The sequence below is a fragment of the Equus asinus genome, chromosome 13 (genome assembly GCF_041296235.1).
Source record: "Equus asinus isolate D_3611 breed Donkey chromosome 13, EquAss-T2T_v2, whole genome shotgun sequence".
Lineage (NCBI taxonomy): Eukaryota > Metazoa > Chordata > Mammalia > Perissodactyla > Equidae > Equus > Equus asinus.
In genome coordinates, this window is record NC_091802.1 from 9,803,348 (window position 1) to 9,829,046 (window position 25,699).

Sequence of the window (25,699 nt, forward strand, 5' to 3'; positions counted from 1 at the left end):
TTAGCTTGGGTGCCAAACTTTAAGAAAAAAAAAAGAAAGGGTGCAATATCAAGACAGTTACCACTGTGGGCAACTGGATCTTAATCCCACTGCACAAGCTCTGAAATCCTCAGCGTTAACCACCCCAAGGCTGAGGGAGCTGGGATATTTATATACCAATTCCTGCCAGTCTCTGGTTGAGGGCTACCTCCAGTGGGCATTAATTCCCTGGAACTTTGGACCTACTTTCCAGCAGACAAAGTGGCCTCCAAGAACCAGAGGACCAGTGAAGAAATGCACATACTAGAGGTGAGAGATTAGACAGCTGTGCCGTGAACTGGTTAGGGCAAGGGGGTGTGGATGAGCACCAATAGCACCTGGTGCAGCTGGTTTAATTCACTGCTTTAGAGGAGTTTCTTAAACTGTCTTCTACATTCAGGGCTCTACCAAAACGTAGCTACTTCCCAGAGGCCCCAGAACGCCCAGCTAGTCTCCAGTTCTCTCTCAGTACCAACAGGTGAATCTTAAGTCACTTAGACATCTTCATGAAATGCGTCATAATCCATGTGCAATAAGCATCCACTGGGGAAACAGACATTCTCATACATTGCTGAAGGGAGGGAAAAATAGTACAACCTCTCTGGAGGGAAATTTAGCAAAATCTAACAAAATTATATATGCATCTACCTTTCATTCAGTAATCCCATTTCTACGAATCTTCTGAAAGATAAACCACCACAAACATGAACCAACATACACTTACAAGGTTATTCAAGGCAGCATCATTAGTAATAAAAGATTGGAAATAACTCATGACCACAAGAGAGTATAGTATAGTATAAACTATAGTACATGATAGAGAACTATGCAGCTGTAAAAAGAAAAAAAGAGAAATGTTCATAGGAACTAATACAAGGTAATTTCCAGGATATGTTGTTAAGTGAAAAAAATCAAGATGCAGAATAGGATATCTGGTATACCGCCTTTTGTGTGAGAAAAATGGGAAATAACATGTTTATATATTTGCTTAGTTTTGCAAAAAGAAACAGAAGATGCATATTATAATTTGATAAAAAGAAAAGAAAAAACAGTGAGAAGATAAACCAGAAAATAATAAAAATAGTTATCTATAGGGGGTAGGTAGAAACAGGGTAGAGATAGTGATGGGAGCAGGACTTCTCTGAGTATACTTATTTATATAGTTTTGGCTTTCAAAGCCTGCCATATGTTGTTTACTAAAAAATAAAATTAAAGAGAGAAGAACAAAAATGGCAAACTTATAGCACTAATAGAAACAAATGAATAAAACTGTATATTCAATTAATAACATGACCACAAAGAGAAAATAATTATTGCAAATAATTATGACTACAGTACTCTGAACATGGGATATGGTCTGAGGATAAAAAGAGCTGCAAAACGAATGAATAAAGAAGATGTGGTATATATACACGATGGAATATACTCAGCCATAAGAAATGATGAAATCTGGCCATTTGTGACAACATGGATGGACCTTGAGGGTAATATGCTAAGCGAAATAAGTCAGAGGGAGAAAGTCAAATACAATATGATCTCACTCATAAGTAGAAGATAAAAATAATGACAAACAAACATATAGAGACAAAGATTGGATTGGTGGTTACCAGAGGGTGGTGAATATGATGTAATCTACACAGAAATTAAACTATAATGATGCACACCTAAAAATTATGTAATGTTATAAACCAGTGTTACTGCTATTAAAAAAAGAAGAGCTGCAAAGAATCTTAAATTTTACCAAGTAGGTTTATATTCTTAGTGGCAATTTTAATATTTTAAAGTTGAAACCATTTTACATGTACTGTAGGGAAAGGTAAATAATTAATTATGATAAAGTTATCAGGAAGCAAAACTTCCCCTGAAAGAGAACAGCTACATAATGCAAAGTAAAAGAAGATAAGCAAAAATCCTAAATGTTAAATTTGAAGCAGAATTATCAATATGAAGTCTTCATTATAAAAATGTTTTTTTCTTTGGTCCGTACACTGAAAGGTCCTACGACCTAGCACACCTAGCACTTAGCCTTTGGTTTATAACGCCATTCCTCCATTTAAAGAATCCAGGACTTATTGAAGAAATAGGTCATTTGGGCTTGGAACAGGGAAAATATAAGATGAGCTTGGACGATCTTGTCGTGCCAGAAAATAAGGAAGTGCTCAGAGACCATGGGATCATAAAAAAAGGACATGAGAGCTGGTTTGAAGGGATTTCATGAGCTAAATCCAGAAGACATTGAGCAGCAAAAAGAATAATAAATATAAGTAATATAATAACATCACCATATATAATATCTCTCTATACAATATATGATAGATATAATATCAATAATAAATATAAGTATAATAATAACAACCTGTAGGTCCATAGAAATACTCAAAAAATGAGGGGAGGACAAAGAGGTCTTCTTTTCAGAAGACTGCCAGCCAGTAAATGTAGAAGGAATGCTAGAGCTTGCATCAATTCAAGCAAGCATCATCAAGGAAGGTTAAAACACCAATGAAGCTTTGTCAGGGAACAAGATAAACACATGGTACCAAAGTATCACCCCATCAATTACTGAGCAAAGACAAAAGGAGAAATGTACCTTTACCACAGGGAGATCTGGCTGGTGCTATCTTGACCAACGATCAAACGCAACATCATTATAGTATGACATCTGACATTTTGGTCTTCTGATGTGATGCTATACAATGTACACAGCACCAATGAGGACTAACTTGAGTCGTACCAAGCCTATAAACCTAACTTTGAGCTCACAGGAAATACAGAAGATGGAGGAGCACATTTAATGATAACCTGAGGAAACAAATAATCCAGATGGTGTGACATTCTACAACAAAGTTTTATGGTCTCCCAAAAAAGCCAATGTCAGCTTTGTGCTGGCTGCATTAAATACCCATAGCTCTACTGTGGCCCTGAGGTGGCAAGTGAGATCCAGCGGGACTGTGCAAGTGAGTGGGGACAATCCAGAGCCCCAGCGTGACTGCTCCTTAGTCCAGAGGGAAAAATCCATGGTTCCACAGCAGCCCCAGGGAGAGCCTCTACTCAGCCCTAGTGGGGAGGCCACACCCACCAAGCACAAAGGCTGGGTGACCTAAGAGCAGAAGTGGCACGGCCAGGTGAACTAACCGCTGGCTGCATTAGAGGCCCATAGCTCTGCTGCGGCCCAGAGTGCGCAAGTGAGATGCAGTGGAACCAGAGAGTGGCAGAGCTGTGAGTCTGGGAAAACCAGCTCCCAGCTGCCATGAAAGCCCCTAACATTGCTGCAGACCCTAAGGATGGAGCGTGTTCTAGGTGGGTCCGTGGGAACAGGCACCAGCAACCCAAAGCCCCCATATAATTGTTCCCACAGCTGACGGGAGGCCCCACAGGGCCACTATGATCCCAAGGAGGGGCCTAGGCTTGGTCAGGAACAGCTGACAGAGATCCTGGACAAAGATTACACAGGGGCTGCCACCTACCCCCAGTGGCAGCAAGTGGAAGCAGTAACCAAACTCTATCTCCATGTGGAGGCACAAATCCATGCCATTCATATATTATGAAAAAATATATTAAATCTCTAGAACAGAAGGAAAATGACAAGTACCCAGAAAACAATCCCGAAGACACACAAATCCATAACCTAAATGACAAAGAATTCAAAATAGCAATCATTTAAAAACTCAATGAGTTAAAAGAAAATACAAATAGACAACTCAATGAGTTCAGGAGCTACGTCACAAAAGAGCTTGATACTATAAAGAAGAATCAATCAGAAATGTTGGAGATGGGGGCCAGCCCCGTGGCTGAGTGGTTAAGTTCGTGCACTCCACTGCGGCGGCCCAGGGTTTTGCCTGTTCTAATCCTGGGCACGGACATGGCACTGCTCATCGGGCCATGCTGAGGCGGCGTCCTGCATGCCACAACTGGAAGGACCCACAACTGAAAATACACAACTATGTACCAGAGGGCTTTGGGGAGAAAAAGGAAAAATAAAATCTTAAAAAAAAAAGAAACATTGGAGATGAAAAACACAGTGGAGGAGATTAAGAAAAATCTGGACTCCCTGGACAGTAGGGCTGACAATATGGAGGACAGAACTAGCAGTTTGGAGCACATGAATACAGAAATGCTTCAGATAGAGGAGGAGAGAGAACTAAGATTAAAAAGAAATGAAGAAACTCTCTGAGAAATATCCGAATTAATTTGGAAATGCAACATAAGGATTATAGGTATCCCAGAGGGAGAAGAGAAGGAGAATGGAGCAGAAAGCTTGTTCAAAGAACTAATAGCTGAGAATTTCCCAAACCTGGGTAGAGAGCTGGAAATCCATGTGACAGAAGCTAATAGATCTCCAAACTATCAATGTAAAAAGACCAACCCCAAGGCATATAGTAGTGAAGCTTGCAAAAGTCAACAACAAAGAGAAAATATTAAGGGCAGCAAGGCAGAAGAAAATAACCTACAAAGGAACCCCTATCAGGCTGTCAGCAGATTTCTCAGCAGATACCTTACAGGATAGGAGAGAGTGGAATAAAATATTCAAAACCCTGAAAGACAGAAACTTGCAGCCAAGAATACTCTATCCAGTGAAAATATCCTTCAAATATGATGGAGAAATAAAAACTTTCCCAGATAAACAAAAGTTAAGGGAGTTCATCGCCACAAAACTGCCCCCCCCCCCCACACACACACAAGAAATGCTCAGGAAGGCCCTCATACCTGGGAAAAAAAAAAAAAAAGGAAAGGGGTTACAAAACCCTGAGCAAAGGGGATAAGTAGAAAGACAAAATCAGAAAATTGCAGCTCTCCATCAGAACTGGTTAGCAAACGCTTAAGTATAACATTAAAGATAAAGGGAAGGGAAACACCAAGAATAAATATAATCTTGTCATTTTAACCACAAACTCACAACACAAGAAGAAAAAAAGATCTGACAATAACAACCTAGAAGAGGAAGAGGAAAGGGATGGAACTGGCTTAGTCTAAGGAAATAACAGGCTATCAGAAAACAGACTATCTCATCTATGAGATGTTTTATACAAACCACACAGTAACCACTAAACAAATAATTAGAACAGAGACAAAAATTACAAATAAGAAGAACACCAAAATGGAAAACTACTTAACTGAATTGGTAGTCCAAAACTCATTGGACAAGAAACAAAGAAAATGCAGGGGAACCGGAAAATGAGCAATAAAATGGTAGCATTAGGTCCCCACATTTCAATAATCACTCTAAATGTAAATGGAATGAATTCTCCAATCAAAAGACACAGAGTGGCAGGATGGATTAAAGAACAAGACCCAACAATATGCTGCCTCCAGGAAACACACCTCAGCCCCAAAGACAAACACAGACTCAGAGTGAAGGGATGGAAGATGATACTCCAAGCTAACAGTGAACATAAGAAACTGGGTGTCGCCATGCTTATATCAGACAAAGTAGACTTCAAGGCAAAACAGGTAAAGAGAGACAAAGAGGGGCAGTTTATAATGATAAAAGGGACACTCCACCAAGAAGACATAACACATAAATATATATGTACCCAAGACAGGAGCACCAAAGTACATAAAGCAACTACTTACAAAACTAAAAGGAGATAGCAACAACAATATGATAAAGTAGGGGACCTCAACACCCCACTAACACCAATGGATAGATCATCCAGACAGAAAGTCAACAAGGAAATTGTAGAATTAAATGAAAAACTAGACCAGAGGGACATAATAGATATATATAGAACACTACATCCAAAAACAGCAGGTTACACATTCTTCTCAAGTGCACATGGAACATTCTCAAGGATAGCCCATATGTTGGGAAACAAAGCAAGCCTCAACAAATTTAAGAGGATTGAAATAATATCAAGCATCTTTTCTGACCATAATACTATGAAACTAGAAATCACTTACAAGAATAAAGCTGGGAAAGGGGAAAAGATGTGGAGATTAAACAACAGGCTACTGAATGACCAAGGGATCATTGAAGAAATCAAAGGAGAAATCAAATATTATCTAGAGACAAATGAAAATGAAAACACACTATACCAACTCATTTGGGATGCAGCAAAAGTGGTCCTACGAAAGAAATTCATTGCAATACAGGCCCACCTCAATAAACAAGAAAAGTCTCAAATAAGCAATCTCAAACTACACCTAACAGAATTAGAAAAAGAAGAACAAACACAGCCCAAAGTCAGTAGAAGGAGGGAAATAACAAAAAGCAGAAATAAATGAAATTGAAACAAAAAAGACAGTAGAAAGGATCAATGAAACAAAGAGATGGTTCTTCGAGAAATTAAACAAACTGACAAACTCTTAGCCAGGCTCACTAAGAAAGACTCAAATAAATAAAATTAGAAATGAAAGAGGAGAAATCACAACAGATACCACAGAAATACAAAAGATTATGACAGAATACTGTGAAAAACTAAATGCCAACAGATTGGACAACCTAGAAGAAATGGATAAATTCTTAGACTCTTACAACCTCCCAAAACCGAATCAGGAAGAAATAGAGAATCTGAATAGACCAATCACAAGCAAAGAGACTGAAACAAAAACTCCCCAAAAATAAAATTCCAGGACCAGACGGCTTCTCTGGAGAATTCTACCAAACATTCAAAGAAGATTTAATACCTATCCTTCTCAAACTATTCCAGAACATTGAGGAAGATGGAGCACTTGCTAACACATTCTACGAGGCCAACATCACCCTGATCCCAAAGCCAGACAAGGAGAACACAAAGAAGGAAAAATACAGGCAAATATCACTGATGAATATAGATGCAAAAATCCTCAACAAAATATTGGCAAACCAAATACAGCAATACATTAAAAAGATCATACACCATGATCAAGTGGAATTTATACCAGGGACAGAGGGATGGTTCAACATCCACAAACCAATCAATGTGATATACCACATTAACAAAATGAGAACAAAAACCACATGATCATCTCAATAGACACAGAGAAAGCATTTGACAAGATCCAACATCCATTTATGATAAAAACTCTCAATAAAATGGGGATAGAAGGAAAGTGCCTCAACATAATAAAGGCCATATATGACAAACCCACAGCCAACATCATACTCAATGGGGAAAAACGGAAAGCCATCCCTCTGAAAACAGGAACAAGACAAAGGTACCCACTCTCACCACTCTTATTCAACATAGTATTAGAGGTTTTGGCCAGAGAATTTAGGCAGGAGAAAGAAATAAAAGGAATCCAAATAGGCAATGAAGAAGTAAAATTCTTGCTGTTTGCAGACGACATGATCTTACATATAGAAAACCCTAAAAAAAATCCATCGGAAAGCTACTAGAAGTAATTAACAATTACAGCAAAGTGGCAGGGTATAAAATCAACTCACATAAATCAGTAGCATTTCTATACTCTAATAACGAATTAACAGAAAGAGAACTCAAAAACACAATCCCATTCATAATCTCAACAAAAAGAACAAAATATCTTGAAATAAATTTAACCAAGGAAGTGAAAGACCTATACAATGAAAACTACAAGATTTCCCTGAAAGAAACTGATGACAACATAAAGAGATGGAAAGACATTCCATGCACATGGGTAGGAAGAAGAAACATAGTTAAAACGTCCATACTACTTAAAGCAATCTACAGATTCAACACAATCCCAATCAGAATCCCAATGACATTCTTCACAGAAACAGAACAAAGAATCCTAAAATTCATATGGGACAACAAAAGACCCCGAATTGCTAAAGCAATCCTGAGAAAAAAGAACAAAGCTAGAGGCATCACAATCCCCAACTTCAAAACATACTACAAAGCGACAGTAATCAAAACATCATGGTACTGGTACAAAAACAGGTGCACAGATCAATGGAACAGAATTGAAAGCCCAGAAATAAAACCACACATCTATGGAATAATGGAATTTCAGTTATGTGGAATAATGTCCTTAATCTTAGGAAGTACCTGATGGATATTTAGGGGTGAAATCTCATGATGTCTGCGAATTGTTTTCCAACGTTTCAGAAAGAGAGAGACGGAGAGAAAGCAAATGTGGCAACATGTGAACACATTTTGGCTCTAGATAGTGGGTCTACGCGTGTTTAATTTATTACTCTTTTAACTTTTCTGTATGTTTGGATATTTCAAAATAAAATGGGAAAATAGATATATTACAAGTTACATTGAAAATTAAAATTATATACATATATATGAATTAAATTCTGCATTTGAGCATAGAAGGCACTTTTTTAAGGGCAAAGAAAACAGCTTGAATAAAGGTGAGATAATTTATTTTGACACTACTAAACATAATTTTATACCAAGGAATGTAAACATACTTCATGTTTATGCACGTGTGCTCACACACACACACACATATATTCATACATATACACACACGCATAATCTCCTTAAAAAGTACCATTTAATGCGCCTGAGGACCCCCAGTGTGTTGTCAGTTGGAAGAACATAACATATTTTCTTTGCCAAAACTCTGAAGGGCAAAGATTTGCTAATACTAGCCTTTTTTGGGCAAAATGTCAAGCCTCTATTAGAAACACAGGTAAACATGGCCTGAAGTTGTTTTTTTTAAGTATTGAAATTCTTGGAAATAGGGCCATGTGGAGAGGGGAGGAGGCAATGCCCTTGCCTTCACTTTTCTAGAAAGAGAAACCTTTGCTTCCTGTCTTGGAAAGTGCCGTTTTCAGACCCCGCTTTGCTGTCCCTGTCGCTGACAGACCGCTGCAGACCTCAGCCCAGAGGAAGCGGCAGGCCCCTCCCCGTGCTGGTCGGTTCCTTCCTCAGGCCTCAGCTCCCAGCCTCGCTGCGCAGTGGAATCACCTAGGGCACATCAGTGCCAGCACTGACGCCCGGGCCCCCAGACCCAGTGACTCAGAATCCATGAAGCCACTCGTTCAGGGCTTCCTAAGTGCCCACTGTGTGTAAAGGCTTTCCGCACCCCAGTACTACACCAGGGGGTGGCGGGCACTCAGATATAACTACGACTTTGTCATTGTTCTCAAGCAGCTTAGTCCAGTATAAATTGATAAAAATATACAATTTGCCTAATTCAAGGCATGCAATTAGCACGCGTTTGGTGTTGTGACAAAAGTCAGACAAATTCCTGAGATAAGCTGAATCCAGTCCAACCACAGGTATCGTTTTAATACCTTTAAGAGGTGTGACCTGTCACATGGTTAAACTGTACAAGGAACGCAGAAGTCTGTCAACTCAACTCAAATAATCACATTGAAAAGAGGTCTACAAAGAATTCTCAGCAGATGTAGAGGGTCCCATGGAAGGCTCTTCACGCCTGATGGGAAGATATGACTCCAGGCTCTGAAGGAAAAGCCACAGCCAGGACGGTCAAACCCACGGCGAAGGGGAAGGGATTTTTACCAAGAACACCTGCGCACGCCTCCCCCCCGCCCCCCGCCGCCCCACAGCCAGCCTCTCCAGCAACACTTTGCTGGGCGTCATCACAGATCTATCCTTCTACTCGTCCCTCATATAGGGGCTTTTTAAATGACCTGCACGATCTTTACGTCATTGGTATTACTATTTAGAGAATACAGCATATCAGAAGATTAGGATTAGTCTTGGGATTCCAATACAAAATATGCCAATAAGTACTTGACTTGAAGTTTAAATTGGAAACTTAATGAAAAAAGTATTGACTTATTGAAGAAAATCTAAGACTCATCAGATAAGCTTGATGCATTCAATGAACTAGAATTACGTAAGAATTAAAGAAGATTTGCCTGTTATAACAAATACAGTACCTATGATAATTCAAATATTTAAAGCATCTAATATCTTAAATGTATTAACGCAGCTCAAAATGTAAAAAAGGGCATTGAAATAACTAGTTTGTAAGTGGCACCAAAAAATTAATTAAAGACCTTTCTAAAAGTATTCAGATGTACTGGCGATACATCTGTGTGCACGTATACATATATATAAATCTTAACGCAAAAGTAGTTTTTTGATTCTTGAAAGTCAGATGAAATATTACATATTTTTAAAAATAAACCCAAGTAGCCACTGCAGAAAAGCCACCATCAGACACCAGACACTCCCACTGACAAGTAGACTGTGATCGTTGCCTTGGAGTGGACCAGAGAGAGGCCCGGGACCGAGAGAATTTTGTTTGTCGAGGACCAGGGAAGACGTTCTGAGGGGAAGAACTGCCGTAATCGTGAGTCTTGAGCGCCGAGTGGGTGCCCAGACATGATGAGTCCCCCCACCCTCATCGCCCCCTCCAGCCTCGTCACCAGCCTGTGCAAAGTCAGCATCATCAACCTCACTGTGTGGATGCTCGGGGAGAAGTTATGAGGCTGACGTCACACAGATAGTGTTTCTAGAGCTAAACTCCTTACTTTCCCCTGTCCCCTGACTTTGTTAAAATACCTTAGTGTTCGACTGGGAAACATTAGAATGACTAAAGAATGGCTAGAGAATTTCAAAATCCAACTAAATTATGAAAGAAGCAAGCCACAACTTGGGGGTTTGCAGTCTCAAGTTACGGCAAAGAATTGGCTGGTGAAATAGCCAGATCCCAGGAGAGGTGAAAGGACAAGGGCTCTTTTCCATCCCTGGTCTCAGTGTGGGGCCTTTCAGAGCTCCTCGGGGGCCCAAGCCAGACACGTGAGATGTCTGGTGCCCTGACTCTACGCTCTCCCGGCACCACCACACCTGATCCGATGGGTAAGTCCAACCTCCCTCTGCTCTCCGCCCCTACTGGTGTTCTCTCCGTGATCTGGGCTGAGCTCCTGCAATGACTCCTGCCTGTTCTCCCCTCCTCTCCCTCCAGCCTGGCCCCATTCCTGACCTCTCTCCGACTTCCCAGAGCATCGTTTCAAAGCCTACTCAGAGTTGTGCCCCTCCCCTACTTGGCCCTGCAAAGTCCTAACTGCTTCAGGCGGTGTCTCTCTAGGTCTCCTGAGAGTCACAGCTCCATGAAGGCAGAATCCATCTCTCGGTTATTGTTTATGCCCAGTGCCTGGCGTAAAAGTCTAGCACACAGTAGGTGCTTCACAGCCTGACCAAATAAAAGAAACTAAGACGCGGTCCTAGATATCTGACGGTGTCCGGAACACTTTCCTCTGCTCCTCCGGCCTCCTGCACTTCACTTTGAAGGAAGGTGGTGGCATTTGTACAAACAGGAGGTTTTTGGGGAGAAGAGCAAGTGCCCAACAAGAAAATAACAGGGCTGCAGAGTAAGATCCTGGAAAGAAAACGCGTGGAGAGACGTCTGAATGTAGATTTGTTTGCTCCCCTAACAAGCATTTGCTGAGCAGCTCTGATGATTTGCTGCCCAGTTACCTCGCTGATCCTGGGGACAGAGCAGTGACTCCTACTTGTGGAGTGCTGACTAGGGGTCAGCCTGTCTCTGAAGAATGCTATGTCTATTAACCTTCAAATCCTCACAGTGATCACACGCACCCTATCCCGTGGGATGGGTGGGGACACAGGGGCACGGAGAGGTGAAGCATCTGGGTATGAAGAGCCAGGAAGCCAAGAGCCTGGACATGCAGTTGGGCAGTCTGGCCACTGACCCTGAGCTCGTAACCCCGGAGCCACGTGTGTGTTCCCTGGAGGCACATGTCTCCCACTGCCACTGAGACCACATTCTAATGGGGGGGGGGGCTGGATGAGAAATAAGCAAACACGCGAGAATGTTGGAGAGTGGCAGGTGCTGTAAAGGGACGAAATGGGGTGGCAGGGGGAGGGATACCACGGAGGCCATTCTTAATGCCTTAAAAGCCTTTGCTTTGAAGGAGACATTGAACTGAAACCTGCACAATGAGAGGGGGACGCTGCAGAAGAGCTTGAGTTCCAGGTGTTCCAGGCAGAGGAACAGCATGCGCAAAGGCGAGGACCAACGCTGAAGACTGATATCCCTGATGGGTTCACATTTCACCCTGGCAGTGGAAGAAATTCAGTGGCTGCCACAGGGTTTGCCGTTTTGTGTGATTGTGGACTTCCCGTAGGGGAGTCTGGGGCAGACAAGCTGGGGAAAGTCTCATTGTGTGGCCCCTAAAGCCGACCGCCACCTGGGGGCCCTGGCGGCTTGGGCCCCGGGGTGCATTATCACAGAGCCAAGCAGACTCACGTTTTGTTTGAAGCTGTGGTTCTCAGAGCATTCGGAGACATCCTGCCAAGTATCTGTGGAGTTCTCCCTCGTCTGCCAAGCGCCCCGAGCCAAGCAGTGTCTGTAGGCCCTTCCTGCGTTCTCTGAAAGTAAACACAGCTCTGGGGGAAAGGTCAGGACACGCAACCCGTTCCGCGAGGACATGGAAGGCTCTAGTCCTCACCACCAAGTTGTGGAAAATCCCAGGGAAAATGTATTTTCACTTCCCCTTTTGGTGGCTTATTAGCATCCCTACTGTTTATTTGGGATGGGAAGAAAAACACAGAAGTCTCTACATTTCGTAACAAACCATGATCTGCTAATATCTGCTCTGTTTACCCAAAGTCTCCGGAGCCAGAACAGTCCCTGGTGACTCAGAGATGCGATAGCCCTCCAAGGTGCAGCCCAGCCGGGAGACACAGACCTGGGGCGTCCTGGTGCCTGCTAGTGGGGCATCTCTTCTGATGCTCAAGAGGTGGTGCCGTGAAGAAGAGAAAGAGGTGGACGAAGCCTGCTCTGCCACCTATGTGCTTTGTGGCCTTGGGCAGGGCCCTCCCACTCTCTGAGCCTTCTGCTTTCTTCATCAGGAGCTGGAGATAATAACGGGACCAACCCTCCCCAGTTACGGGGAGGATTAAATGCAAGTATGTGTGTGCATATGACGGCCAAAGCACCCTGCCCACGAGGATGGCTGTTGCGACTCAGTCACGTCTATTCCAGGAGCCCTTTCCCAAAGGCATCATCCTCCTACCTGGACGATCAGGGACTGGACTTGCAAACGAGAAATGGAAATTTGGAACTTCCTACTCCTGACCCTGCATGGAGTGAGTCAACAGGAACTATCTGCTGAATTGAACTGGTGGATGCCCACATCGTACTTTTACTTGCCCACCTGAAAGCTTCGCTAGGGTGTCTAACAGACATCTCAGACAACATATCCCAAAGCAAACTCTTCATCTCCGCCCCATACCTGCTCCACCCATGCATTTTCCTGCTTCAGTTGATGACAAACCCATCTTCCCAGTCCTCTGGCCCCAAACTTTGGAGCTATCCTTGCTTTCTTTCTCTCTCTCGTACCCTTCATCTGGTCCATCAGCCAATCCTGTTGTCTCTAACTTCAAATATATCCAGAATCTGAGCATCGCTTTTTATCTCCTGCTACCCCTCTGACTGGAGCCACCATTATCTCGCACCTAGATTATTGTAAATGCCTCCAATACTCTTGCCCCTCGTGCGGTTAACCCAGCGGTCAGAGTGAGCTGAATAAAAGGTCAGTTACATCACGTCATGCCTTGTTCAAAACCTTCCAAAGGCTCTCTGAAAACAAGTCAGAGTCCTTATATGGCCTCCCACAAAGCCCTGTAAGGTGTGGCCCCAGGTCTGGCTCTGACCTACCCTCCTATTGCTTCTCTTCCCCCTTCACTCCAGCCACGTCGGCCTCCTTACTCTTTGTCAAACACACCAGACATGTCCCCAAACAGTGCGCAACTTCGCTCATTGTCTCCTTCCCTGCTGAACTCTCTCCCCCTGTTGGTTAGATCCTTTACCTCCTTCAGGTTTTCACTAAAGCGTCATCTTGTCCTGAAGCCCACTGTGACCACCCAGTTTACAACCCCAACTCACTCCCCCACGCCGACCCTCCCATCCCTCCCCCACTCTGTCTTGTTTAAAATACATCACATTCAAACATACTCAATCCTCTACTGATTTATGATGTTTCTTGATTATTGTCTGTCTCTGCTGCTAGAATACGAGCCCCAAAGGAAAGGGATTTTATTCTGTTTTGGTCACTAATATATCGCCAGCACTTAAAACGATGCCTGGCACACAGTGGGTGTTCAATAAACACTTATTGAACGAGTGAATGGCAATCACGTCGTCTGACACTTGTGTTCTCCACGCCAGGCATAACGCTCTGTGCCGGGGATGCAGAGACGGAGGCACAGCTCCAAGTCTAGCAGGGGAAGGAGCCGCGTAATAAAAGTGCCATGAGCTGTTATAAATACTAAGACGGAAGCCCGTGCAGGTACATAAGAGGCCTCAGAAAAGCAGGGGGCCACTGAACTTGTGGGAAGTAGTCTGAGGAACTTTTTAGAAGAATGAAAGTTTCAAGCTGAGAATTAAAGCTGGATTTATAGACTAAAGTGTGGGTGAAGCTTTGAGGCATCGTGGCGAGGAGCGTGAGCGAAGGCACTGGGTGGGAATAGCTGGGCGGGTGTAGGAGCCTGGGAGTTGCTTGCTTGGCTGGAGAGGAGGTGGGAGAAAATGCTAGAGAGGTCAGCAGGGCCAGGCGATGGAAGGTCTTAGCACTGTTTAGAGGTGTTGGTGATGGGGCTGACATAATCCAATGTGCCCTTCAGAAAGCTTTGTGGAGGTGGCTGGAAGGGGGCCAGGGAGATGATGAACAGTGAGGGGCTGGAAGGGAGGAGGGGCCAGGGCAACCAGAGGAGGGCTGAGTGTGAGTGGGGGCAGGTGGCACGTGGGAATCTTTCTTTCCTCCCTTTCCACTCCTCTCTGTCCCTCAGTTCCCTCTCCATCTGATGATGTCCTGACTGCTCTACCTCCAATATTTTTCTTTACTCTTTCCTCTTCTCTCCATCCTCTTTCTCTGCCTGCATCCACAGCCTCATCATCTCTTTTTCTGGACCACTGAAGTAGCTTCCAAACTCACCTCCCTGATCCCCTCCATTCCTCAGTCCAAAAGCCACAAGCTATCAATGTCATCTTCTCAAACCACAGATCTTACTATGTCTTTCTCATGTCTGATGCCTTCAGCGGCTCCATGTCATCTGTCCCTACAGAGGAAAGTTTAAAACCCTCAGGGTAATACACAGTCTCCCTCGCAATCAGGTCCCATCCTCACCTTCAGTCTTAAACGCCATTGCAGCCTGTGTTCACCGGTACATTCTCTCCCTTCTCTTGTTGTGATGCTGCTTCCTCTAATATCATTTCATATGAATTCTTCTCCATCCTTTCCTCTCTAAGCCCCTCCATGGGCTCCACATTCTCTCTTTACTGAAGGGACCCATTTGGACTCTAAAGATTTACTGCACAAAATGTTGAGCGGAAGAGCAACTTCTCCCCTTTTGCGAATCCCACTCCCTTCAGTACATTCCAGAAGCCCAGAACTCCTTTTTTTTTTTTTTAAGCCTTTCACTGAAGCCTTAACTTCACTGTAAGTTCGGAGTCTTGATCACTTTTTCTCTTAACTGGAATGGACCTATATTTTTAGCTCTTTGTAAGGAACAGGTAATGGGTGGAGCTGGGTGGTGGTGGTGAGTTCCCTGTGCCCTTGAGGAGTCTGTGGACATTCGGGGCCTTAAAAACATGAAAGAATTCATGGGACTCGAGCTGGGTCACAGCCATGGCTCCTGTTTACGAAACACCTACCGTGTGACTGACTCAGTGTGTGCCTTCCTGTTCATTCCTCAAAATGACCTTAAGAATCAGCTATTATTCACTTCACTTTACAAAGAACCCACAGCTCAGAGGGCTCCAGGAAAGCGTCAAAAGTCTCCAAGTGTAGAACAGGGGGATGGAATCTAACCTCTGGGCCCTGACTCCACGTCCAGTGCATTTTCCTCCTCACCGAGATGACTCCTCTGGTCCAGCAAATCTCTACCACCTTTCCTTCCACCTTCCCTTAAATCTCACATCCTCATGCCTCTTGAACTGATTCCAACTGGATTTCACCAGAGGAGAATTCCATAAAATATGTCACTAACTCTGCCATCCAGAAGCGCATCTTCCTTCGGAACTCTCTCTTTGCGCTAAAGGCGTTGAAAAATTGAAACTAAATTTTAAGTGATGTGATGATTTCTTGGGCTGAAATTAAATATCAAATATCACCATCTTGCCTTCTCAGAAACCCATTCTCACTTTGTTTTGCCTGGCACTTTGTAACTGCTTAGGTTTCTTGAAAATAGTTTTACCTGTTCTTAATTTGTCCATGGTCTTTAGTCAAAGGCAAAAGAGTTCTAATGAGTAATTATTTCTCTCTTCTCCGAAGATAAAACCACCAAGAGGCTGGGCAGGTGGAGGTGGATCCTAAGTAACAGTCACTGTCTTTAAGCAGGATCTGAGCCAGCTAAGTGGTTAAATTCTCCACCCAAGTCCCATGGGGCTTAAAACATTTCCAATACTACTTCGAGGGTAGTTTTGACGCCCTTCCTCTGCATCTGACAAGCCAAAAGTTGCATGGAGGTGAGCGTCCCAGTTTTTCTCCCTCACTTCTTCCTGCTCTCCATGCTGGTGATAATTCTTACCCTCACTGCAGCAAATTCTGTGGTAGCCAGGCCTGAACTCTCTAATCTTCAAAGAAAAGAGGACTACTATGTTAATGGAACTTTCAGGCACAGAAGAATTGTGGGAAGACAAGGGGAGAAGCAGAGAGAAGAAGGAAGATGTATTACTGACAGCTTCGAAGGAGGCCTTTGGCGGGAGAAGAGGGCTGGAGAAAAGCCCTTGGTTGGAGCTCTTGCTCTAACCGCCACCCAGCGGTCTACCCAGGAGGGACCAGCCTTTCGGGAAACTGTCAGAAATCGGCAAAATAAGACTTATTACCTTCGCGCCACCAAGGTAAGTATGAAGGGCAGGGAACAGACACATTTCCTGGAAGGGAATGAGGCCAGCACACATACCGATCAAAGGTCCCATTACAAAATATGCCTGTGGAGACAAGAGGGGCCGAATGAAGAGCAATGTTGATGGAGGCAGAGGCACCAGGAGCCCAGAGCCCACCATGCTGGCACTGGAAGCTGGTATAACCTGAGAGGCATGGGAATCCCACTCTCCAGATGGGTCAAGGACGAGGAACGATATAGGGAACTCAGGAATGCTTAATGCAGCCCCAAACACTGTGGCTTTGTCTGCCCAACTTGACCTCTGGCAGTGGTCCAGTCAGTTATGTCAATGTGCACGTCATGCTGATTTTGGTTTACTTTACATGAACCGGACTCTCACAGAAACTCGGGGTCAGGAGGACACTGGGAGGTCCGGCCGGCGCCTCCTGTTCCATGCTTAACTAAACAATTATCACACCTTCACCAGTTAGATCCTGGAACACCTTCACTGTGAAATACGCAAAACGACCAGTGGCTAGAAGAGTATCTGCAGAATTGAGGTTCTTGGCCACATGTGTCTGACACGAGCCCTACCTGGTCATGTTTCTCCATTTGAAGACTAAGCCAATGATCATTATGAAATATTTGGGCCATCTCAAGCTTGGAGGATGATTTACACCCCAGCGCTTGGTGATGAGAAGCTACAAACACAAGCCCAGACTTATAGGTCTCCCAGAATCAAATGAGGGGGTTTCAGGCTGGATCTCAAACATCCACACTACAAGCTCCTCACTCCTGGGAAACAAGCAACCTTCCCCACCATCTGCTCCCCATTAGGCCAGAACTCAGAGGCCACTCGGAGTGAACAGTTGGGTTACTGGCGTCGCGAACTGACAAATGCAGATCTGCCAGCTTATGAGCTGGCTCGGGGCACCTTGTGGACTTGGCTGACAGGTGTCAGCACCTGGTCTGTGTGCCGCTCAAGGCGTGGCTCCAGATAAAGAGGACCTGCCCTCCTTTGACTTCAGAAAGCAGTATTCCCCAATGTGGGAGGTGGCTCTTGTAACAGATGTCAAACTTCGATTGCCACCTGCCTGCACTGAAGGCATAGTTACAGGAAGAAGAGTAGAGCTGGAAGGCTGGGACTGCCTTTGGGTCAGGAAAAGGAAGAGAAAGTTTACAGTGTCCTGTCAACCTCCAGGCCCCTGAGTGAAGTGATCTGAAAGAAGCTGGTAGAACAAGGAGAGGCAGCGTTCATCCCCAGGGCTCAGTGCTCAGATGCAATGGGCCAAGGTTCCCTATCATTTTTTTTCTTTTAAAAGAAATGAACGTGGACACACCCAGAGTCAGCATGTGGGCAGGAGAGGCTGTGGACTGACAAAACTATTAATGTATTTACTGGAATGCTCTAAACGTGGTGTAGACCTGGATAAGAGAAATGTCATGACTCAGCTCAGTTAATACCCTAGGAGCCTGAGGCCCACCCCACCCACCCAATAGATGCCCAGGTCGATCTACGACAGCTGCTCGTGTCATGTGATTAGGTGGTAAGTGTGCTGTGACAAATGGCTTTTATCAAAGTTGGCCAGATGCATATATAGCCCATCTTCAGTCCCAGCTCAGCTCTCAGCTGAGAGCTAGCATTGACCGGCAGACATGGCTGTGAACCCACTTCAGAAGATTCCAGTCCCAGCCTTTGAGTAGAGCTACACTCCAGACACTGCAGAGCAGAAACAAGTCAACCCCAACGTGCTCTGTCTGAACTCCTGACCCACAGGAATTGGGAGAGATAATAAATGATTATTGTTTTAAGCCACTAAGCTTTGGGGCTATTTGTTACACAGCCATAGATGACTAATACATGTGCTTACCAGAAGGTTTCTTGAGTAGGTCTCTCAGACACTTCTCTTTGTACTGAGCCCACTTCTGAGTTGTCTCCTGAAGGAGAGATCCTGTAACCTGAGCAGAAAAAACAATGATGACCCCAGTTAGCTGCAAGCACAAAGGTGGCCTTGTTATCATCTCATATCATGATTCTCAAGCCTTTCCACTGAAGTCCCCAGAATGGCCTGCACCAAGCAACAGAATTTCTTTGGCATCTTATGTTCTATTTTAAAGATACATAGAAGGGGCCGGCCCTGTGGCCGAGTGGTTAAGTTCACGTGCTCTGCTTCCGTTGGCCCAGAGTTCGGATCCTGGGCATGGACACGGCACTGCTCGTTAGGCCGGGCTGAGGCAGCGTTCCACATGCCACAACTAGAGGGACCCACAATTAGAATACACAACTAGGTACAGGGGGGCTTTGGGGAGAAAAAAACAAAGATACATACAAATTTTACATTCACTCCATAATCTAATCATACTGGTTTTAGTACAAATACGAAAGATTTTCAAAAAAATCCTCAAGTGAGGTTGACATTTCAAGAGGATGCAATACGCTCATCCTGAAGTTTCACACCTTCAGGAAGAGTTGCGTGCTTCTAAGACTATGCAGATCTCAGAGACAAGCAGCACCCTAAGAGGAAGCGATAATGTGTCAAGAAGGGCCAGAAGACTCGGTACCTGGGGGTTCAGAGTCAAAGATATTGGGTAGACAGATGCTCTGTTACTATACCGAGGCTTTGGGAGTTTTTCTTTCTAACACTAACTACCCCTCCCATGGAATCTTGGATATACAGGACACACTTTTGGGGATTTTCAGATGATTGGGTTGTCTAACAACTTCTAATTGTGTATCTCTACCACTTCTTTGGTTCTAAAAGGGGCTTCCTCTTCTTCAATGTACTCATTTTTATGGGGCACTTATTGTATGCCAGGCTTTGCATTAGGGAGCAATTGAAGGGGAGACAAAGATGAGCAAGACACAGTCTCCGATCTGAAGGACATAGATTTTCCATAGATGAGGCGATTATTTAATCCGCTGGCATACAGAGTCAAGTGACATTCTTACCCTATCATCCTCTGCTTCCCAACAGGCTCTTCCCCTAGTGGCTCAGTATTGGTACCATTGTCCTCTCAGAAACCAGGAGTCGTCCTTGACTCCTCTCTCTCCCTCACACCCACATCCACCTAGGCACCAGACTGTCTTCCTAAATTTCTCTCCTCTCCAACTCTGCCTCTCATTTCTTCCACCTCTGGTCTGATGCCACCATCCCCCCTCCACATTGTTCCAGAATGACACGTCCGCCCTGAAAGTCTTCCCCTCGTGGTCTTGTGGACTCAAGATTTAGCATCTCAGCCACCACTGTCCCAAATCTCTCAATCCCAGTCTGCTCTTTCATGACTTCTCATCTTTGTGCTTCCCATTAGTACTCCCTTCCATCCTCATCTTCACCTAGCTCACTCCTTATTCATCTCTCAAGGCCCAGCTCAAGCCTAATGACCCCTGGTCATACTTGATCACCTCCCTCACTGAAGTCTTGAGCTAGTAACCCTTTTCCTCAGTGCTCTGTGACCCCACCCACGACTGATTCTTATGGCCTATCACCTTGTACTGTCATCAGTGGCTCGCTAACTACCCCATAAGTTCCTTGAGGGCTGAGATATGCCTTTCAGCTCTGAATTCAAGCCCCCAGCGCAAGACCAGAGTCATTGTCCTCATGCTCTCTCATTTTCCAGCTAGAGATCAGAGGGGTGGAGTGGAGGAGATGAAAGTGAGGGGGGTAAATATGTGATCCGGGCTAAGGTTGCCCAGTCAATCAGTTGGCTTTGAGGCTTCGTCTCCTCTCACAAGGGGTAACAAATAACAAACTCAAATGCTTTCTTGGGCCAAGTAGATAACCTGAAGGAAGGACGTAGGATAGGTGTAACAACAGGAGTAGAGGAGCCTACTATAAATTGGGGAGATGATCCATTGAAAGGCATTCAAACACACACACACACATACACACTCCCTCTCTCTCAGCAAAAACAAAACAAAACTAACAAACAAAAACCATCAATGAGCCCAACAGGTAGCCAGCTTTCACCTCTTGAATAATTTGTCCAATCTACCTTCTCCCTCCTTTGCCCAGCATGCCCCATCCCCAATATTACGGCGTTCACGATGGGTCTATGAGTAGTTCCTTTGCATTTTTTCCAGAGAATAACACAGCCAACTTTTTGAAGAAGTGCTAGTATGGTAGTCTTTAGACTCAAGGTTCACAAACTTTCTCAATTCACGGTGACTTGATGTCTCAATAATCTTTCCACAGCACCCTTAATAGCTAAAGTCCTATTAATTAAGTAGGTAGGTCCAAACAACTTAGTAAGTATTTATGTCCTAACATCTTAGTGCCTACTGGGGATTGCACAACTTCTTACACCTAAGAATCAGACTGGACACCACCACCTTCGCTCCTGTTCCACGTTCATTTTGTGCAGTACTTGCTTTTTATCACAGCAACTGCAGAAAACCCAGCTTTGCAAAGATACGACATCACCAAAAGGAATTAAGCATGATATAATGTTGAAACCGTGAACTATCTTGAGTTAGTAATTCGCACAGTGTCTGGCAGATGCCATGTATCACTGCTTCCCTCAGAAATTTAAAATCTCTTACAGCACCCCTGTGACTTCACAGCAGTGCCCTGGGGCAACTTAGCACACAATTAGCCAATAAATAATAATGATGATGATGAAAGAATTGGCACTTATTCCTTGGTTTTGGTTTCCAATGAGTTTTAAATCTGCATTAATTATAACTCTCTCTGACTTATGGCCCAAGAGGCAAGATGGAAGTTTATCAACACATCGTTTAAAGAAATAAACATCTTAGTGGGACCATAACTGACTCTATATTATTTTTATTCAGCAGACAAGTTGACAACCAAACCATAAGTTTCCAGAATCTTCCCAGTCACCAAAGTAAGTTGGATAAAGTGTTGTTTATTTCCTCAGGAACCTCACTGGGACCTGGCTGAGGAAGAGACGATAAAATTAGTCATATATATGAGCTGTCCTTGAACTGACATTCCTGTATGCCCTTGCTCTTTGCCCATGACTAATGGTCAAAAGCAAAAACAATACCCGAAGAAGCACTGAATTTGATCAGTCTAGAGGTGGACAAACTCAGACTATCTTCCCAAGTACTTGTCCTAAAGACACCAAAAACACAAGAGGCAGGTCCAAGTTCAGTCACAGGCAGAACCAAACAAAGTAACGAGGAAAGGAGACCTGAGTGGACATTTTCTAACTGGAAAAGTCCAGCTCAACCTTGAGTGCTCTCTCCCTTGCACAGATGACCAGCATCAACCACTAACTCGCTGAGAAGGGATTAACGAAAAGGGAAGACAAGCCTTCTGTGGACTCGCTGTAAACAAATCTTCTCTTATTCTTTGTTATAGAAGGAACACACTTCATTGTCAACAAAATAAATATCACAGAGAAGCACAGGGGGAGAAGATGGAATCATATTCCAACTACTCAGAAATTACCACCTCCTTCCAGACCCTTCTCTCTGCACACACACATCCTTTTACTTTCTTCTTTTTTATTTTAACCAAGAAGGAAATTCATTTCGTCTTGTAGTCTGTTTGTCACTAGGAGATATATTGTGAATATAGTTCCATTTCAAGAACTATACTTCTAAAACACTGTTTTAACAGCTACATAAGTTTCTATGAAGTAATGTGATATAATTTATTTTTTAATTCCTGTAGCATTGAACATCTAAGTTGTTTTAGATGTTTGCTAATATAAGTGATGTCGTGATGAAACTCTTCACAGTTAAACATTTGAGCATAGCTTTATTAGGAGAAATTCTTTGAATTGGAATTTCTGGGTCATAGAGTATATACATTTTTAAAGGGTTTTGGTAATGTGCTGCCAAACCATCTATCTTCGCCAAAAACATTTTTTTAAACTTAAAAATGTGCACCTTTTTACACTCCCATCAGCCGTGTATAAAAGAGGCACAAACTCACTTCTTAAACAGCCTAACTCTCTAACTTTATGTTTTTTGATGCCAAAACAACTGCTGATTAACTTAAATGAATGTGGGGGGTGGGGAGATAGCTCTATTTTCCTGATTGAATTTAGAAACTAAACTGTCCCTGAGAATTTCTCATTAAGTGAATTTTATGAAGACTTCCTGCCAGAAAACACACCACGGTCATTTACATTCCATGCGGGGAAAGCGTCCACGAGCAAAATTCATCAGAAAAGTCTACCCTAAGCCCTGCAATGTAAACATCTGGGGAAAGAACGTGGGGTTCAAGGCAGAGAACCAAGAGGTGGGACACCAGGATTGCAGACACACGATGGAGGACAGACAGTCAGAGCCAAGAGGTTCTGACAAGACTCGGAGGGGGTGGGGCGCTGGAAACAGGCGCATTGTCGATTACGAAAACACCAGAGCAAAAAGGCCGAGGTGCGGCTTTCTCAGCATCATAAGCCGGCCTGAGGCTCTGCAGATTCTGCTGCTGTAACATATGAACATTCACATGTCAACAGCTTCCAAGGAATGCTGGAAAAGAGAGAACACAGGACCTCCAGCACCTCGGGTAGACGCAACAGCTCCGCTGCTCGCGGGTTATGGGATTGCTGGTGATCATTTAACGCCTGTGAATCTTAATGTCCCCGTCTGTAAAATGGGGTCGGTAATAATACTTTTCTCAGAAGCTTGCTGTGCAGAGGAAGCAAGATGATTTATGATAAACGGTAGTGCTGCAGCACTGCTTGGCGCCCAGTAGGCAGTCAATACATGGCTGTGGATGGAAGGTGAACAGTTAGCTGAATATATTCAGTTTTGATATGAGACAGTCAGAGAATTGAAGCAAAAGTGAGAGTTTCGTATCAACTTTCCCAACAATGGCCCAGCCACTAACCGATTAAGTCTTGGGGCAGGAGGCTGGCCAGGACCTGCCCTTAGGAATATTCTGGTCACTCACCGAGGGGCTGCCACCATGGGAAGAATTCCATGAAACCAGTGACTGTGCTCACAGCTCCAATCTAGAGGGCTTGAAGTCAGCCTCTGGGAGAATTTGGAGACAGAGAATTTGATGGTGGTTTTCTGCCTGTCTGGTCCCAGGCTAGGACCAAAGAAAGCCTGGTGAGGTGGACATTCACGAGACCCGACACCCCAGCCCTCCCTGTGTGGGGGCAGGAGGGGTTTAGAATTCCGAGGCTACAAACAGGGACCAACTCTGCCCATGGACCAAAGGAAGACGAGAACCATTCCTCAAGGCACTTTCTTTACGTAGATCAATGGAACTGGAGTTCCTCAGCTCACGGCCTCATATGAAAATGGAACCTAAGGGGCAAAGGCCTCATCTCCTTGGATGAGAATCAGACAAACCACCAGAAGGCCCACGTACAGAGGATGGTTACGTACATGATAACGCATTCTTGAAGCCCTCAGACATCATGCCACGGAGCTATATTCCTGACATAGAAAAATGTTCAACCTCCCTGAGACTCAGTTTTCTCATCTGGAAGATGGGATTAACAGGACAGGGTTGCTGAGAGCATGAGATGAGATAATTCAGGGAGGCGCCTGGCACCAGCTCTGGCGCGTCGTAAGTGTTCAATAGTAACGTTAGCTTGTGTTATTCATATATTTTGTTAAGGAAAAAGCAGATTGCAAGATAATATTTATAGTATGATCCTATGTTTGTTTTAACAAAACTATATGTATATAAATGATAGAAAAATGTCTGGGAATATAAGCCCCCAAATGTGAACGGGAGTGATGTTTGGGTGGTGGGAGTACAGTGGCTTGTATTTTGTATTTATACTTCCTTGGATTTTTTTAAACAATGAAAATAGAATTTTTAAACATTCTATATTTTTATAATAAGGAGAAAGGAAGGAAGGAAGAAAGGAAGGAAGAAAGAAGAAATAAAAGGAAAAAAAAAGGACTACCCATTCAACCTAAATACTCAAAGCTGAGAGAATGACAGCAGAAGACAGGAGGATATACGCAACAATCTTAAATGCTATTTCCAGCCTTCAGGCTGACATGGGAAAATGCTTATAATATGATGTAAAGAGGAAAACCAGGAAACAAGATGTTTTATGCATCATAATTTCAGCTGTGTAAAGCAATGCATAGAAAAAGGATTTGAAGAAAATATGCCAAAATATTACCAGTGATTACCTCTGAATGCTAGGATTATGGTTGATCATTGTTGTCTTAATACTGTTGATATTTTCCTGCAAAAGTTCTAAATTGCTGCTATAAGCAGAAAATATGTACGACTGATAATAATAAAACAGGAATAATAATAAAAACTGCTCTTACTTGCTTGATGGTAACCAGCAGCAGGAGGGTGAGGAAGGGCCTCGCAGGGGCCGGGAGAGAGCGCTTCCTGCGGGAGGCGGGCGGCCCAGCCCCCCGGGCAGGAGGGATGCCCAGGGGCGGCACGTGGATTCCAGGCAGGGGCCCCACTTTCTGTCTCCCAGGCCCTGCCCTGCTCGGGTCCGGCCTCATCTTCTTCGCCGCACGTTCACAAGCACGGGCGCATTTCTCTAACAGCCCAAGAGGTACCGCAGGCAGCCTGCTCTTGCATTCCTCTCCGTCCAGCGAGGAGATGTTTGCACAAATCCTCGCCACGCTGTGCCGCCAGCATCTGAACCAGTTTAGAGTGACCTCCTGAATCTCCAGTTTCTCATCGGCCGTGGCTCATCCCCCGCCCCGCCCCCCCAAAAGCAGGGAGAGCTTTCCCAGGCCTTCCCCAAGTCAGCTGTGCTCTCTGGGACTTCCTCAGCAGAGCCCGCAGGGGAGAGAAAGCAAGGCCGGCAGTGGGCTACCCCTGAGGCCCTGCTCAGTGCACGAGGCCGGGGTGGGACAGGCTCGGGTTCAAGCCTCAGAGGAACAGCTGGCAGGAGAGCGTGGGCCTCGAGCCAGCTCTGAGGTGGGCGTCTCCTGAGGAGGGACATTTCTTGCTAAGGCATTAAGCTTCTCCTGGCTGGGGTGAGCGAGGCACAAAGGCAGGGCCTCCTCTGGGCCCTGTTTATGCCAAGACTTCAAGAGAGATGGTTGCCCGGCCCAGGAGAGAGCAGCTCCTGCCCCAGAGCCTGAAGCA

The 25,699-nt window shown here is 44.3% G+C and overlaps 1 protein-coding gene across 2 annotated transcripts in view; it reads right to left on the bottom strand.

The window, feature by feature from the left end:
* Positions 1-25,490, bottom strand: part of GLP2R (glucagon like peptide 2 receptor) — a 66,243-nt gene extending 40,753 nt beyond the window's left edge. Inside the window, exons 1-4 of one of the 2 annotated variants that reach the window (XM_014864141.3) lie at positions 24,916-25,490; positions 18,566-18,653; positions 16,696-16,800; positions 12,115-12,236 (exon numbers count right to left, since the gene is read on the bottom strand). In XM_014864141.3, the coding sequence (XP_014719627.2) occupies positions 12,115-12,236; positions 16,696-16,800; positions 18,566-18,653; positions 24,916-25,104 (504 nt within the window). In that variant the 5' untranslated portion in view covers positions 25,105-25,490. The remainder of the gene's footprint in view (positions 1-12,114; positions 12,237-16,695; positions 16,801-18,565; positions 18,654-24,915) is intronic. The other variant, XM_070482336.1, reaches the window with a different exon arrangement.
* Between the last annotated feature and the right edge of the window lie 209 nt (positions 25,491-25,699).